At 47.6% G+C, this 12,275-nt stretch overlaps 1 protein-coding gene across 3 annotated transcripts; it reads left to right on the forward strand.

Annotated features, from left to right (window-relative positions):
- Positions 1 to 448: 448 nt before the first annotated feature.
- ACADS (acyl-CoA dehydrogenase short chain) lies at positions 449 to 12,053 on the forward strand. Of its 3 annotated transcripts, XM_054006172.1 has the most exons (10): positions 449 to 508; positions 1,037 to 1,200; positions 4,839 to 4,988; positions 5,194 to 5,305; positions 5,683 to 5,834; positions 6,257 to 6,427; positions 7,921 to 8,058; positions 8,340 to 8,435; positions 10,894 to 10,950; positions 11,839 to 12,053. In XM_054006172.1, the coding sequence occupies exons 1-10, from the start codon at positions 463 to 465 to the stop codon at positions 11,989 to 11,991; spliced, it is 1,239 nt and encodes a 412-aa protein (XP_053862147.1). In that variant the 5' UTR covers positions 449 to 462; the 3' UTR covers positions 11,992 to 12,053. The 3 variants fall into 3 exon arrangements, with proteins under 3 accessions (XP_053862147.1, XP_053862149.1, XP_053862150.1); XM_054006174.1 differs by lacking the exon at positions 7,921 to 8,058; XM_054006175.1 differs by lacking the exons at positions 10,894 to 10,950; positions 11,839 to 12,053 and adding an exon at positions 10,703 to 10,887.
- Positions 12,054 to 12,275: the final 222 nt, after the last annotated feature.

Here is a 12,275-nt window from a genome sequence, read left to right on the forward strand (position 1 = left end):
TTACAAGGCATCGCTGGTCAATGAGGTGCAACCGCCTCTGCGTAAAATGAAGCAAGTGGCTGAGCGGCTCCCCCGAGCGCAGAAGCCGCAGCGGTAGGTTTGGCATCAGGCGCGGGCGAGTCGCTGTTTCTAGCCTGTCGTGGTCACAGCCCGTAGCGGGGGCTGGGCAAAGGGCGGGGTTGAGCGGCACTGTGCTCCCCGTGCTGGCCGGGGCCGGCCCGGCCTTGGGGCAGGCTGCGGACAAAGCCCCCGCGATGCACTGGCCGCCGCTCCCCAGCGTGTGTCGCGCGCGGCCCACCAGCCGCTTGCCCAGCACGAGCCGCTGCCAGCGGCCCCGCCCCCCAGCCGCCGAGCTCCGCCCAGGACCCGGGGCGATGGAACGCTGCTCATGAATATTCATGACGCGGAGGCGCGCCTATCCAGCGCGGGTTGGGGCGCAGGCGCAGTGGGCTGGGTACCAGCATGGCGGCTACACTCCTAGCCCGGGGCGGCGGCGCTGCTGCCCGAGGTCGGTAGGTGGGGCGCGGACCCGGGCGTTGGGGGCAGAGCGCGGGAAGGGGCCCGGCGAGCGCTGCTCGCCTCAGCTTTCTGCCAGTGGGAGCGGAGCCCGTGGGCTGGGGGCGCGAGGGTATGGGGGGTGTGTCCCGTGTCCCGTCCTGGTTGCCGGGGCTGCCGCGCTGCCCGTTCGCGCCGAGCCCGGAGCCCAGCCCGGCTCCTGCACAGCCTGGTCGCTACCAGGGGTTGGGTCCTTGCGGGGGGGCGAGGCTCAGTCCCGCCCAGACGCGCTGCACTTCACCTGTGGCGGGGCTGGTAGGGCCCCTCACCGTGGTGTCTGAGCGCCTCGCGGCCCGTGGGACAGGCCGGGGCTGGGGGTGAGACTGATTTGCCCAGAGTTCATCGGAAAGGCTGGAACCTGGGTCTCCAGCGTCCCAGGCCAGTATGGACCTGCTGGACCATTATTCCTCCCTGCTTGGACTACCTGGCTCTAGGGCCTGGTCGCACGGGATCCCCTTCATCTCCTCCTCTTACTTTCTAGCCCTGACCTTTGGGTGCTTGCGACAGCTGCACACAGTGTACCAGACAGTGGAGTTACCAGAGACCCACCAGATGCTGCGCCAGACGTGCCGGGACTTTGCTGAGAAGGAACTGGTTCCTATTGCTGCTCAGCTCGATAAGGAGCACCGCTTTCCTGCTGAACAGGTGAGTGCAGCTCATTTGCGTAAGGGTTGGGATGATGGTGTGCGGATCTGGGGTTACTGGAATCAGAAAAGGGCAATAAAAATGATTGGGGACATGGAACAGCTTCTCTATGAGGCAAAATTAATAAGACTCGGACTTTTCAGCTTGGAAAAGAGATGACAGAGGTCTGTAAGATCATGACTGGTGTGGAGAAAGTAAATAAGGAAGTGTTATTTACTCCTCATAACCCAAGAACTAGGGATCACCAAATGAAATTAATAGGCAGCAGGTTTAAAAATAAACAAGGAAGTATTTCCTCACACAATGCACAGTCAACCTGTGGAACTCTTTGGCAGAGGATGTTGGGAAGGCCAAGACTATAACAGGGCTCAAAAAAGAGTTAGATAAGTTCATGGAGGATAGGTCCATCAATGGCTTTTAGCCAGGATGGGGAGGGATAGTGTCCCTAGCCTCTGTTTGCCAGAAGGTGGGAATGGGCGATAAAGGATAGATCACTTGATACCGGCTCTGTTCGTTCCCTCTAAAACATCTGCCATTGGCCACTGTCAGAAGACAGGATACTGGGTTAGATGGACCTTTGGTCTGATCCGGTATTGCCATTCTTATGACTGTGTGCCCCAGCTTCACCAATATGTGGCCTGACCTCTACATGCCTCCCTACAGATACTCATGGCCTAGCCCTGAGGTCAACACAAAATATGTTCAGTTTAAATCTGGATCACATGTCAGATGCTGCCTCGTGCATCATATTGAGTACGCTGTTCTCCAGCTCCATTGTATCAGGGTGTCTCTGTATGTGACCAGTGCACAAATTGGCATGATAAACCAAAGCTTCAGCGTAATACACAAGGGATTCTGTCAGGAGCATTTGTACTTTCAGACATTATATTGTATTGCCTGTAGGACACACTTTTGTTTAGCTTAAAACCATAACGTGCCAGCCATTGTGCATGTTAATTGCCCTTCTGTGTCTTCCCCTCTGGACTTTGGTACCATTGAGTTTTCTCTTCTTTCCCAGCGACTTTCCCCAGGGCTGCTGTAGTTAATACAGCATGTGATGCATCTGACTTGGAAAATCATTAAATCACTTTAGTAAAGAGGAGACAGGTCACACATTGCAGCAGAATAGTATATAACAATAAAATGTGCATGTATTGAGCGTAGTTGAGCTCTTGAAATGAATGAAAACTACCAAGAGAATCATCTTGCCCAAGAGAAGCTGCACATTTTATTTCTTGACCATTAGAAGCAGGAAGGGATTGTTTGAGTTCCCGTGTACCAGTGTCTAGATGTTTCACTTTTCTGAAAAGAGCTCAGCCATCCTTTGCTGCAGTACCAATGCAGCTGGATGACTTAAAACGCTAACTAGATTGTTAATCAAATACGCTGTCCTAGAAAGCAAAATATTATTGCCTTAGCCCACAGGCTTCAAACTGAGCGTACGCAAAATAAAAGGCACATTTTTTTTCTCCCCAGTTTGTCACTGGCCACTTAAAATGTCATACTCTAAGAAAATAAATTAAAACGAGTATCCTCCCCTGGTTTACTGATCACCACTGAGATTCTTACAACTGAAAAGACGTTGACTCTAATGTATTTTCCCCCCACTGATGCTATTAAAATTTTCCCTTTAATTCTATGGCATTACACATAAAATTAGTCAGTGTCATTTGTTCATGATCACTTTATAGTCTCCCTTTCTGGCTATCATATAATGGCTCAGAGCCACAATATTTGGGAGGCAAATACAGGCAAGAGGAACTTTTTTATTTAAAAATTCCAAAACAGTTTCTTTTGGAATAAACAGAAGGATCTGGCTAGATTTCAAGTAGTTTAATTTTTACAATAGCTAAATGTTAAGCCAAATTACCTGCAATGTCATAAAATACAAGATCAATCCTGTTGTTAAACCATGACAATTGCTCAGCAACGTACAAGATACACACACAATTATTGCCCAAAGAGATTAAGATTGAGAAGGCAGTACATGTTGGGTAACCCAGAGTGGGGAATATCTTGAACTGTCTTTACAAGGAGTTAATTATTACCAACCCAACTTCAGTGAGACAGCGACAGCTAAAATTGCTTTCCTGTCAACTAAAAGCTCTTTTCTTAAGAACCTTTAGGATGCAGTATAAATAGAGTGAAAGATTTCAAGGTATAGTTGCAAGGACTGGATCTGCTAGATTTCTCCTCAATCACCTCTGTACAGTGTAATGAACAGAGCTTTGCTAGGGAGTGTGAGAATAATCGAACATTATGGTTGGGAGTGATTCTAGGTTAAAACAAAGCTAGTCTTTGCCTCATGTGGCAATGAGCATAGTCAACCTCAGGTAACTTGCCCTTAATCAGCAAGGGCTGCACCAGTTCTGAGCATCTGTAATTCCTATTGAAGTCACTGTGAGCTGTGGCTGCTCAGCAACTGTTGAGATCAGTCCCCATCTGAATCAAAAGCAGGTGTCCCCTTTGGTAGGCTCACTATAGCCCATCTGTGTACACAGGAGCTGACCCAGGAAAGAACGTGCTGCTGTTACCAGACATGCCAGGATTGGCTAGTAGGTGCACAGGTGCCCCCGATTCTTTAGAGCGCAGAAGTAGTTGTTTCTGTTGCTTGTGGTCATGTGAACGAACAGGAACACAGCTGGAGTGTGCATGTGCTCAAGTGCATCCATGAGGGCGGGGCGGTGTGTGTTGCTGTACGTATGTACTTGAGGATTTGCCAGGACATCACTGATGCAGAGACTCTCTGGCCTGGTCTACGCTGCAGTGTTTTGTCAACAAAAGTTATGCCACTTTAAAGTACTTTAATTAAACTGCTGTTGCATGTCCACACGATGCTCCTTGTGTTGGCAGAGTGCATCCATACTAGCAGCTCTTGCATCTACAGAGAGCAGTGCACTATGGATAGCTATCCCACTCTGCAACTGGCCGCACTGCGCTTTGGGAAGGGTTTGCAATGCCTCATGGGGCAGGTGCAGCATCACATGATGCAAGTTTCTCAATCGTGTTGTTCCATGGGCATCCTACCAGATTGCCAGCCATTTTTCATCTGAAGTGTGTGTTGTGGGGAGAGACAGAAATGCAGTGTGTGTTGGCATGCTGTCTCTAAGTTCAGACAGCAACCTGAACAACCAATCCTGGGGGAGAGGGACACCCTCCCCCACCATCAGTCCCCAGCTCTGCACAGCAGTCTTCTCCCCCCCTCCCCAGAGCAGCAACCCGCTCTGCTTGCCTGCGGTTCTGTGATTCCCTCTGAGTTCTCCCACAGCCTCCTTGGCAGCTCTGTGAGCTTTCCAGGCTGAGGAATGTCAAAGCTTTCTGGAGCTTTGACAGGGGAGGGGTGATGCCTGCAGGGCAACCGAGTTCAAAACACTGAGCAGAGTCATCATAGCAGGCATTGTGGGATACCGGGGGAGGCCAGTTATATCAACATAACGAACGGCAGTGTCTACACGGGCTTTCTGTCGGCACAACTTCTGCACAAAAAGTCCTACATGTCTTGAGGTGGTTTTGTTTTGTCGTCAAACTGGCACTGCAGTGTGTACACCTCCACTGTTTTGCCATCAAAAGCTGCCTTTTGCTGACAAAACTCTGCATTATAGACAAGGCCTCTCACTTGTCCATTTCTCCTTGTCTAGGTGAAGAAGATGGGGGCCCTTGGGTTGCTGGCCATGGATGTGCCAGAGGAGTATAAAGGGGCAGGGCTTGATTACCTGGCCTATTCCATCGCTGTGGAGGAGATCAGCAGGGGCTGTGCATCCACGGGTGTCATCATGAGTGTCAATAATGTAAGACCCTCTCATTGTCTGGGAAAAAGGGTGTGTGGAACCAGTCCTAGCAGCCAGGGGTTACTCTGCCAGTTGAGTAGTCTGAATCAGTGCTGATGGGGAATGGCATCTGCCTTTGCTGAGCCTGGAGGGTGCTGGACATTCGGGAGTTATTGGTTCACTTTTTCTTGCAGGGTAAATTAACATGACTTCTGTCGTCTTGAAGTCTTTGTATTTAGGTCCACTACTGAAATTTGGTTCTGAAGAGCAGAAGCATCAGTGGATTGCTCCCTTCACCAGTGGAGACAAAATAGGATGCTTTGCCCTCAGTGAACCAGGTAACATGAACGTTAATATTCCTGGGCTGATGGCAGAGAACAATTTCCCCTTGTAAATTTCCCTCTTTGTAATGTCAGGGAGCAGAGATGTAATGGGTATGGGAGCTTGGAGTGAGAGAAGCCTCTGAGAGGATGGCATTTCCACTCCTAGTTTATTGTGGCTCTATGAAGTTAGAGGTGAGATGGAGCTGCCCCCAGTAAAGCGTGTGCTACTGTTACTAGATGTGCTGTGATTGGCTAGCGTGTGTGTGTGCGGGGGCCAATTCTGGAGCCCCAGGCCCAATCCCCTGGGGTGCAGAAGTAATTGGTTCTGTTGCCGTTGGTTACATGAGTGAACAGGAATACTTCGGTTTTGTTTTGCATGGTGCCTTGCTCAGGAAATGGCAGCGATGCTGGAGCTGCTTCCACAGTGGCACGGCTGGACGGCAATGAATGGGTCCTGAATGGCACCAAAGCCTGGATCACCAATGCCTGGGATGCCTCTGCTGTTGTGGTGTTTGCCACCACAGACAAATCCCAGAAACACAAGGTGAGCTCAGTGGGTTATAGCCTGAAATGTAGCTCTTGGAAGTAGCATGCGGAGCACTTGGTAAAAGGCTCCATAAGCTTACATTGGACTGTGGAGTCAGAACGAAGAGCTGGGAGAAGTCTGTGTCCCCTCAGAAAGTGGGGGGCTGTGTGGGATGCAGTGCTGCCAGAGGGGGTTTAGATGGATGGCCTATCCCATGGGGCTCTGAGTTCAGCTGAGAGAAACTGGAGCAGAGCTTACTGCAGGGAGGACTATTTCATCCCCCTTAATCTCCCCTCTGATCCCTCACTTCTCCTTTCCATGGCCTGTTGGATGGGTGGGTGAGTGAGTTGAGATTGGCCTCGTGTGCTTCCCAGGAGAGCTCTGCCCAGCTGCATGATGAGAGGTTGGAGGCAATGTTAAGATCCTGGATCTGATTGCAGGGCATTAGTGCATTCCTGGTTCCTATGCCAACACCTGGACTCTCGCTGGGGAAGAAAGAAGACAAACTAGGAATCCGAGCCTCTTCCACAGCCAATCTGATATTCGAGGACTGCCGGATCCCCAAGGCCAATCTGCTGGGGCAGCAGGGGATGGGCTTCAAAATTGCTATGGTGAGTGCCAGCTGGACTTGTGGGAAGACAGGGTTGGTGCAGGACTATATCCATCTAAACTGTTGTCCAGCCGGTGGTGTGTCGTGACCCCTTCTTGGCAATCGAGTAGCACCACTGCTAGGTCTCATCTTTTTGGAGCCTATCTGGCAAACCTCAGGTGTAGGACTTGAGCAGATATGAAGCAAAGGGAGAGCCTCTCCTCCCACCATCTCACCCTGCATCTGCTGATCTCCCTATGAGGAAACACACAAGACCTTTTGGATGCTTCTCTTTAATTTCCTCTATGGAGGAGAGGCAGAAATTCATACCTTGCTGATGCAGAGAGGACACCTTCTGGAGTTCATCCAGACATAGATTAGATCTTATTTGGGGAGCATGTGTGACTCCTGAGGAACTGAAATCTTGGCATGACAATGAAGATAATGCCTGGGGAACATTATATGCAGCGTAGCAGGACTTTTGAACTCTTGGGAGAGCTGATTTCGCTCCAAGCAGGGCTGGAATAACCACTAAAGGTTGACTCTTGCAGTCCCATGAGCTGTCATAGCACCTGCCATCAGCACCTTGATTTAGGTAGGTCTCTGCCTCCATCATCCTTCCTTTCATCCCCAGACTTGTCTCAGTGCAAGGGAATTTTAGGACACGTTATTCTGGAATTAAATTTCAAATACACCAGAGTTCGATGTGGAGGTTTCTGCTGGGAACCCTTCTTGTAAAGAGGCCTCTTTATGGGGTGGGGTTAGGAATGTTGCAAACTGCTGCTTTTTTGAATGAAATCCTGCCTGGTTGAACAAGGCAGGAGCAACACTGACATTGTTCCAAGAAAATTCAGTTCATTAGAGGTTATAAAGGTGCCAGTACCTTGCTGGAGTGTGGGGGAGAGACATAGCAAAGAGTTGAGCCTCCCTGAACAGGCCTCTAACTAGTTACCCACCTCAGTACATGCAAGGGAAGGAAAGCTTGTGTCCCCCTTCAGAGTAAGGGGGTGTGTCTTGGGCCAAGAGTCTCAGAAGTGAGTAGCGATTTTTTTTGGGCTGTTACCCCTGACACCTTAAAGGAGCCTGATGCTCAGAAGTTGGGAACTTTGCACTTTCTGAAAATTGGGTACTCAAAATCACTTGTCCTTTTTGGAAATTGTAGCCACAGTCTTCACTCCAGAGAGAAACAAAAAGTAGAGTGGTTAATAGAAGTAGGGGGAATAAAGTAACAAGTAAATCTAGTTTTGTATCTTTGTCTAATTTCTCTTTACTTCCCCCCCTTTCTTTGCAAATCAGCAGTTCCTCTGCTTTATTATTTTTGCCTCTGTCATGCTTTCTCCCCTTTTCATTCCCCTCTTCTGATCTCAGTAGCTGGGATGTCCTAAATACACTGAGGATTTTTATTTCCATACATTGTGGGATTGTCCAGGGGGGTGCCAACATGACTGCGGATTGCTAGCTCATGCAGGTATATTCACCCTTCAGTCCATGGTGTGACTTTTGTGTGTGTCTCAGCAAACCTTGGATTCGGGCAGGATTGGGATTGCCTCGCAGGCTCTGGGAATAGCTCAAGGAGCTCTGGACTGTGCTGTGGATTACGCTGAGAAGAGGTTGGCCTTTGGTTCTCCCATTTCTAAGCTGCAGGCTATTCAGGTATGAATTAAGCCGAAGATAGTCCTGTATCTGGTGACAGTAAGTCTGACTGTTTCTATAAGAGTCCTGCTGTGTTAGCATAGTAGCTGGCGTGGTCTGGGGAAGGTAACACACCTTGAACTCTGGACACCATGTGTTCAAGCAACTTAGATTTACACCTGCCTCCGTGGCTTGGGCACTTCCCCATTACTTCGGGGGGATGCTTTGGGTTTCTGAGAGGTTTGTCAACACAGGTGGTGTGAGAAGCAAATGCATTCTGCCCTCACGTTTGTCTATTGCAGTTCAAGCTGGCAGACATGGCCCTGGCGTTGGAGGGTGCTCGGCTGCTGACCTGGAGAGCAGCCATGTTGAAGGACAATGGGAAACCCTACACAAAGGTACTTCCTGCTTTCTGTAATCTGCTGTTGATCTAACAATGAGAACCCTATTGAGTTATCCGGTCCAGCCCCTTGCCACCACAAGTTCTCTTCCAGTGTTTAGTTTATCTCAGAAAATGACTAACAGAGGGCACTAAACATTGCATGGCATCCCCCTTGCTGCTTAAGTCTCTTATGCCCAAAGCAGTCAAGGGGAAGGCCAGGTCCTAGATTCAAGTGGGAGCTGCTGAGTCAGATTGCAAAGAGAATTTAACACCAGTGAAAGGTGCAGTGTGATAACCTTGGCAACTGAGATCCTCGCTCCACAAAGCAAAGTGAGCATGGGCAGTGGGAGCACTGGCCCCTCCCAATGAATGTGATGGCCGCCTGAGAATGGGTCTTATTATTGGATCTGGGACCTGCATCCAGTTACCTTCTCCAGAACTCCCAAAAAACAATGTTTATATTAATTTAAGCTGTTCCACAATGTAGCATTTGTGACAGATGCAGTAGGTGACTTGGAAGGGTTAACAACTCAAGGAGTTGCTGTAGTTACATTTTGGATCACCGAAAATGCTGAGATCTTGGTAGTCTCCAGCTCAATTTCACAAATTGAACATGGTGATCCTGGCTCCCCACCTCAGTCCTGTGAGTAACCCCAGAGCTGTGCATGGGAGATGTACTGAGCTAGCATAGCAGCAGCATAGATGGTCCAAGGTCCCAGGTATGCAGGGCTAGCTTGGCTATGTCAGTACAAGGGTGCTAGACAACCAGGATAAAAACCCTGCCCTGTAACTTAAGGTGCACAAAGCAGTACTTGTGCTAGCACCAGAGGGTTGTGAGTGTGTACATCTACCACTGCTGGTCCTGACTGCGCTGGTGAGCCAGAGGAGAGCTCACTTAGAATGCTTGTTAGTTAAGCATGGATGTGAGGACCTCCCAAATAGCACATCTTTGTATGTGTGGCTGAGGTGGAGAGTCCATGGCAAAGGAGAGACAGGGAATGAACCCCGTAGAGGGCATGTTAAGGACTCTGGTCATCTATTGTGGGTACCCCACAGCAGCTATTGCAGGGTTTCTGCAAGGACAACTTGCTTAGACTGATGTCAACTAATGTTACTGCCATAGTACCTCAACAGCTGTTACTATTACACTGAAAATGCTCTTTAATTATTCACTTTGTTCATCAACCTGAAATTTAGTCAATTTGAAGTAGTTTCAGATTGTTACTGCTCCTGATCTCCCCTGCCAATTTGTGATTTTTAAACAGTTTTTCCTCTGCCCTATTGATATATTTAAAAAATACCTATAGGAGAAACTGACTTGAGCCAAAGAGCTGTCAAATGAATTAAGTACATAAATAAGAGGAAAAGCGTTTTATTTTATTTTTTCTGTCCAGGGTTTCAGTGACAATACAATATAGGGAAAAACTTTTCACAACTGTAGTTAAAAAACAGTAATGTCTAGAACTCACTTCCAACAACAGTAAGGCCAAGAGCTTAGCATGGTTTGAAAAATAACAATTAATAGGATAATTTGCTACAGGGCATAAGCCCCTTTTGCTTCAGGGCATAAGCCAGCCCCTGGGATGAGGCAGAAACCTCTCCCCTTTGGACAGAATTGTCTGTGTAATGGGGTTTTACAGCTTCCTCTAGACCATTGCTCTGTTATGGCAACACCCATCTTCCATACAGTGCTACTCGTGAAGCCCAATTTTTACTTAAAAATAACTATAAACAAGATGGAAAAAGCAGAATGGAGAACAAGACCCAGAGCTATGTTGTGCCTATACTTAAATAATTTAAAAAACCCCTTTAGTCGGTTTATTGATAGCATGAAAAGAACACTGGTTCAGATATTTAGATTGTGTAATGTAAAAAAAGCCCTTCAAAAGGTGGCAATGGGTAGGTTTAATTAGTATGAGTTTTATTTAAAAAAAAAAACCACTTGCTAAATTTAGAGGAGCTACCATTAGGTTACAGAATAGGCCATTTACATCAGAATGCAATATAGCCTTAATCACCCATTAATACACCATTCCATCTTTGAATGCAAGTATAATTGTAGGCTTGTTTGCTTAACTAATCTTTGTTTCCATCATTCAAAGTATCAGCCAGAGTCTGCAACCTACCTACCAGATCATTGACAATTTAATAATTAAACACTTACAAATCAACGTTCCAATAGTAAAAAGAAGCTCATGCATACAGCAATCTGGGAAGTGTGTCCCAGAGCCATGTGCTTTTTCTTTGGCTGTCTGCTGTTGGCTCCAGCCCCTCATCAAACAGGTGGAGAAGGAGATGGCTTATCAAGGAAAGTCTCATGCTGGAATTTGAGCAATCAGGAGAAGTACATTTAGTCACAGAGGGTGTGAATTCTGGCTCACTGGCGTGTACACAAAGTTTTGGTTCAAGTGGTGCATGAACATTGATACTAGCGCCTGCTTTATACATTCTACAAAATATCTTTGTTTTTAAAGGAAGCTGCAATGGCCAAGCTAGCTGCATCGGAGGCTGCAACTGCCATTTCCCATCAGGTAACCATCTGTCTCTTCTTCACCACACGAGGGGAGCCTGGGGGAGAAGCTTGTCCAGATGTTACTTGTAGTGTTATAACTGATGGATAATAGCTATGTTTATTAGCTGTCACTTGTGGAAAGTTAGACAATGACATTACAAAACTTTATACCACCATGTGTCAAAATATAGTAAGTAAACATCCTTACATCAAACTTGGTTCTCAAGCAGCATTTTTATTTCATCATTTAAGTTTATCAATGAAAATATTTTTAAACAGTTGGTGTGTATGAGATGCACATCTGCCCATGTAAAAACCTAATTCTTCCAAGCCTAAAATTAAAGGAAAGAGCTCAGCTTTCTTGCTGAGGAACTAGGTTAGGCTGTCAAGAATTCCTCTCTGGCCTTGGTGCTTACATTTGTTTAAAGGCTGTGGGCTATTTTGTCCCCTGTGTAAAGTCCCTTTGGCTGCTAGGCCTAGAAGTGTATGGCAGCAGGGCAGGCTTGAAGCCCAAGTAGAGTTATTCAGTGCAATGGTGAAATATGCTACTGCTTACCCAAACAACACTTCAGTTTCTGTGCCTTTCCCGGTAGCTGATAACAGCATCAGTCACTGGCACCTAATGAAAGGAGGGAGGGCAAATAACTCAAGGCTGTATCCTTGGTACAACACAGTTTGCCTCAATCTTGCATCGTGCTCACTGCAGGGTATGCCGGATGACTAATCAACAAGTTTTTCTACAGAGAAGAGGTCCACCAGGTGCCAGCATGACTGATACACCCTATGACCTCTCTCTCCTCCCTGTGGTTGCTACTAGACTAGGGTCACTCACATGAGGATTTCAGCATGAGGGCAGTGTCCATTGTGCACCGAGTTGCTGACATAAGACTCACTGCTTTTGTTTCAGGCCATCCAGATCCTGGGAGGAATGGGCTACGTAACAGAAATGCCAGCGGAACGCCACTACCGGGATGCTCGAATCACAGAAATCTATGAGGGGACAAGTGAGATCCAGAGACTAGTGATAGCAGGGCAGCTGCTGAAGGAATATCGTGGGTGAAGAAGAGCAAGCTCAACTTAAGTGCCTTATAACTACTGCAGAAGTACTTCCATCCTTTGTCTTGGATGGTCAAGCTCCTTTCTCAAATTGCCTTTGTAAAGGTTTAGGGCCAAACAGTCAAAGGGGGCAGCAGCATCTGAGTGTGGCCCAATTTATTTTAAGCCAGTATGGTTTCAACTCTGTCCTCTTACAGACGCAATCCATGGAATCAGTCTTTAGCCCCCTTCACAAGGTGCTTGGTAACTAATGAAGTTATATGAAATGATGGAGATAAGTAATAGTTG

Source organism: Malaclemys terrapin, chromosome 16 (assembly GCF_027887155.1).
Source record: "Malaclemys terrapin pileata isolate rMalTer1 chromosome 16, rMalTer1.hap1, whole genome shotgun sequence".
In the NCBI taxonomy this organism is placed as follows: Eukaryota; Metazoa; Chordata; order Testudines; family Emydidae; genus Malaclemys; species Malaclemys terrapin.

What these genes read in the sequence shown, in the direction of transcription:
- ACADS (XM_054006172.1), top strand. Translation starts at nt 463, where the DNA reads ATGGCGGCTACACTCCTAGCCCGGGGCGGCGGCGCTGCTGCCCGAG. An exon ending in ACCGCTTTCCTGCTGAACAG is followed by an intron (nt 1,201 to 4,838) that starts GTGAGTGCAGCT and finishes CTCCTTGTCTAG; the next exon opens with GTGAAGAAGATGGGGGCCCT. An exon ending in TGGGCTTCAAAATTGCTATG is followed by an intron (nt 6,428 to 7,920) that starts GTGAGTGCCAGC and finishes TGTGTGTCTCAG; the next exon opens with CAAACCTTGGATTCGGGCAG.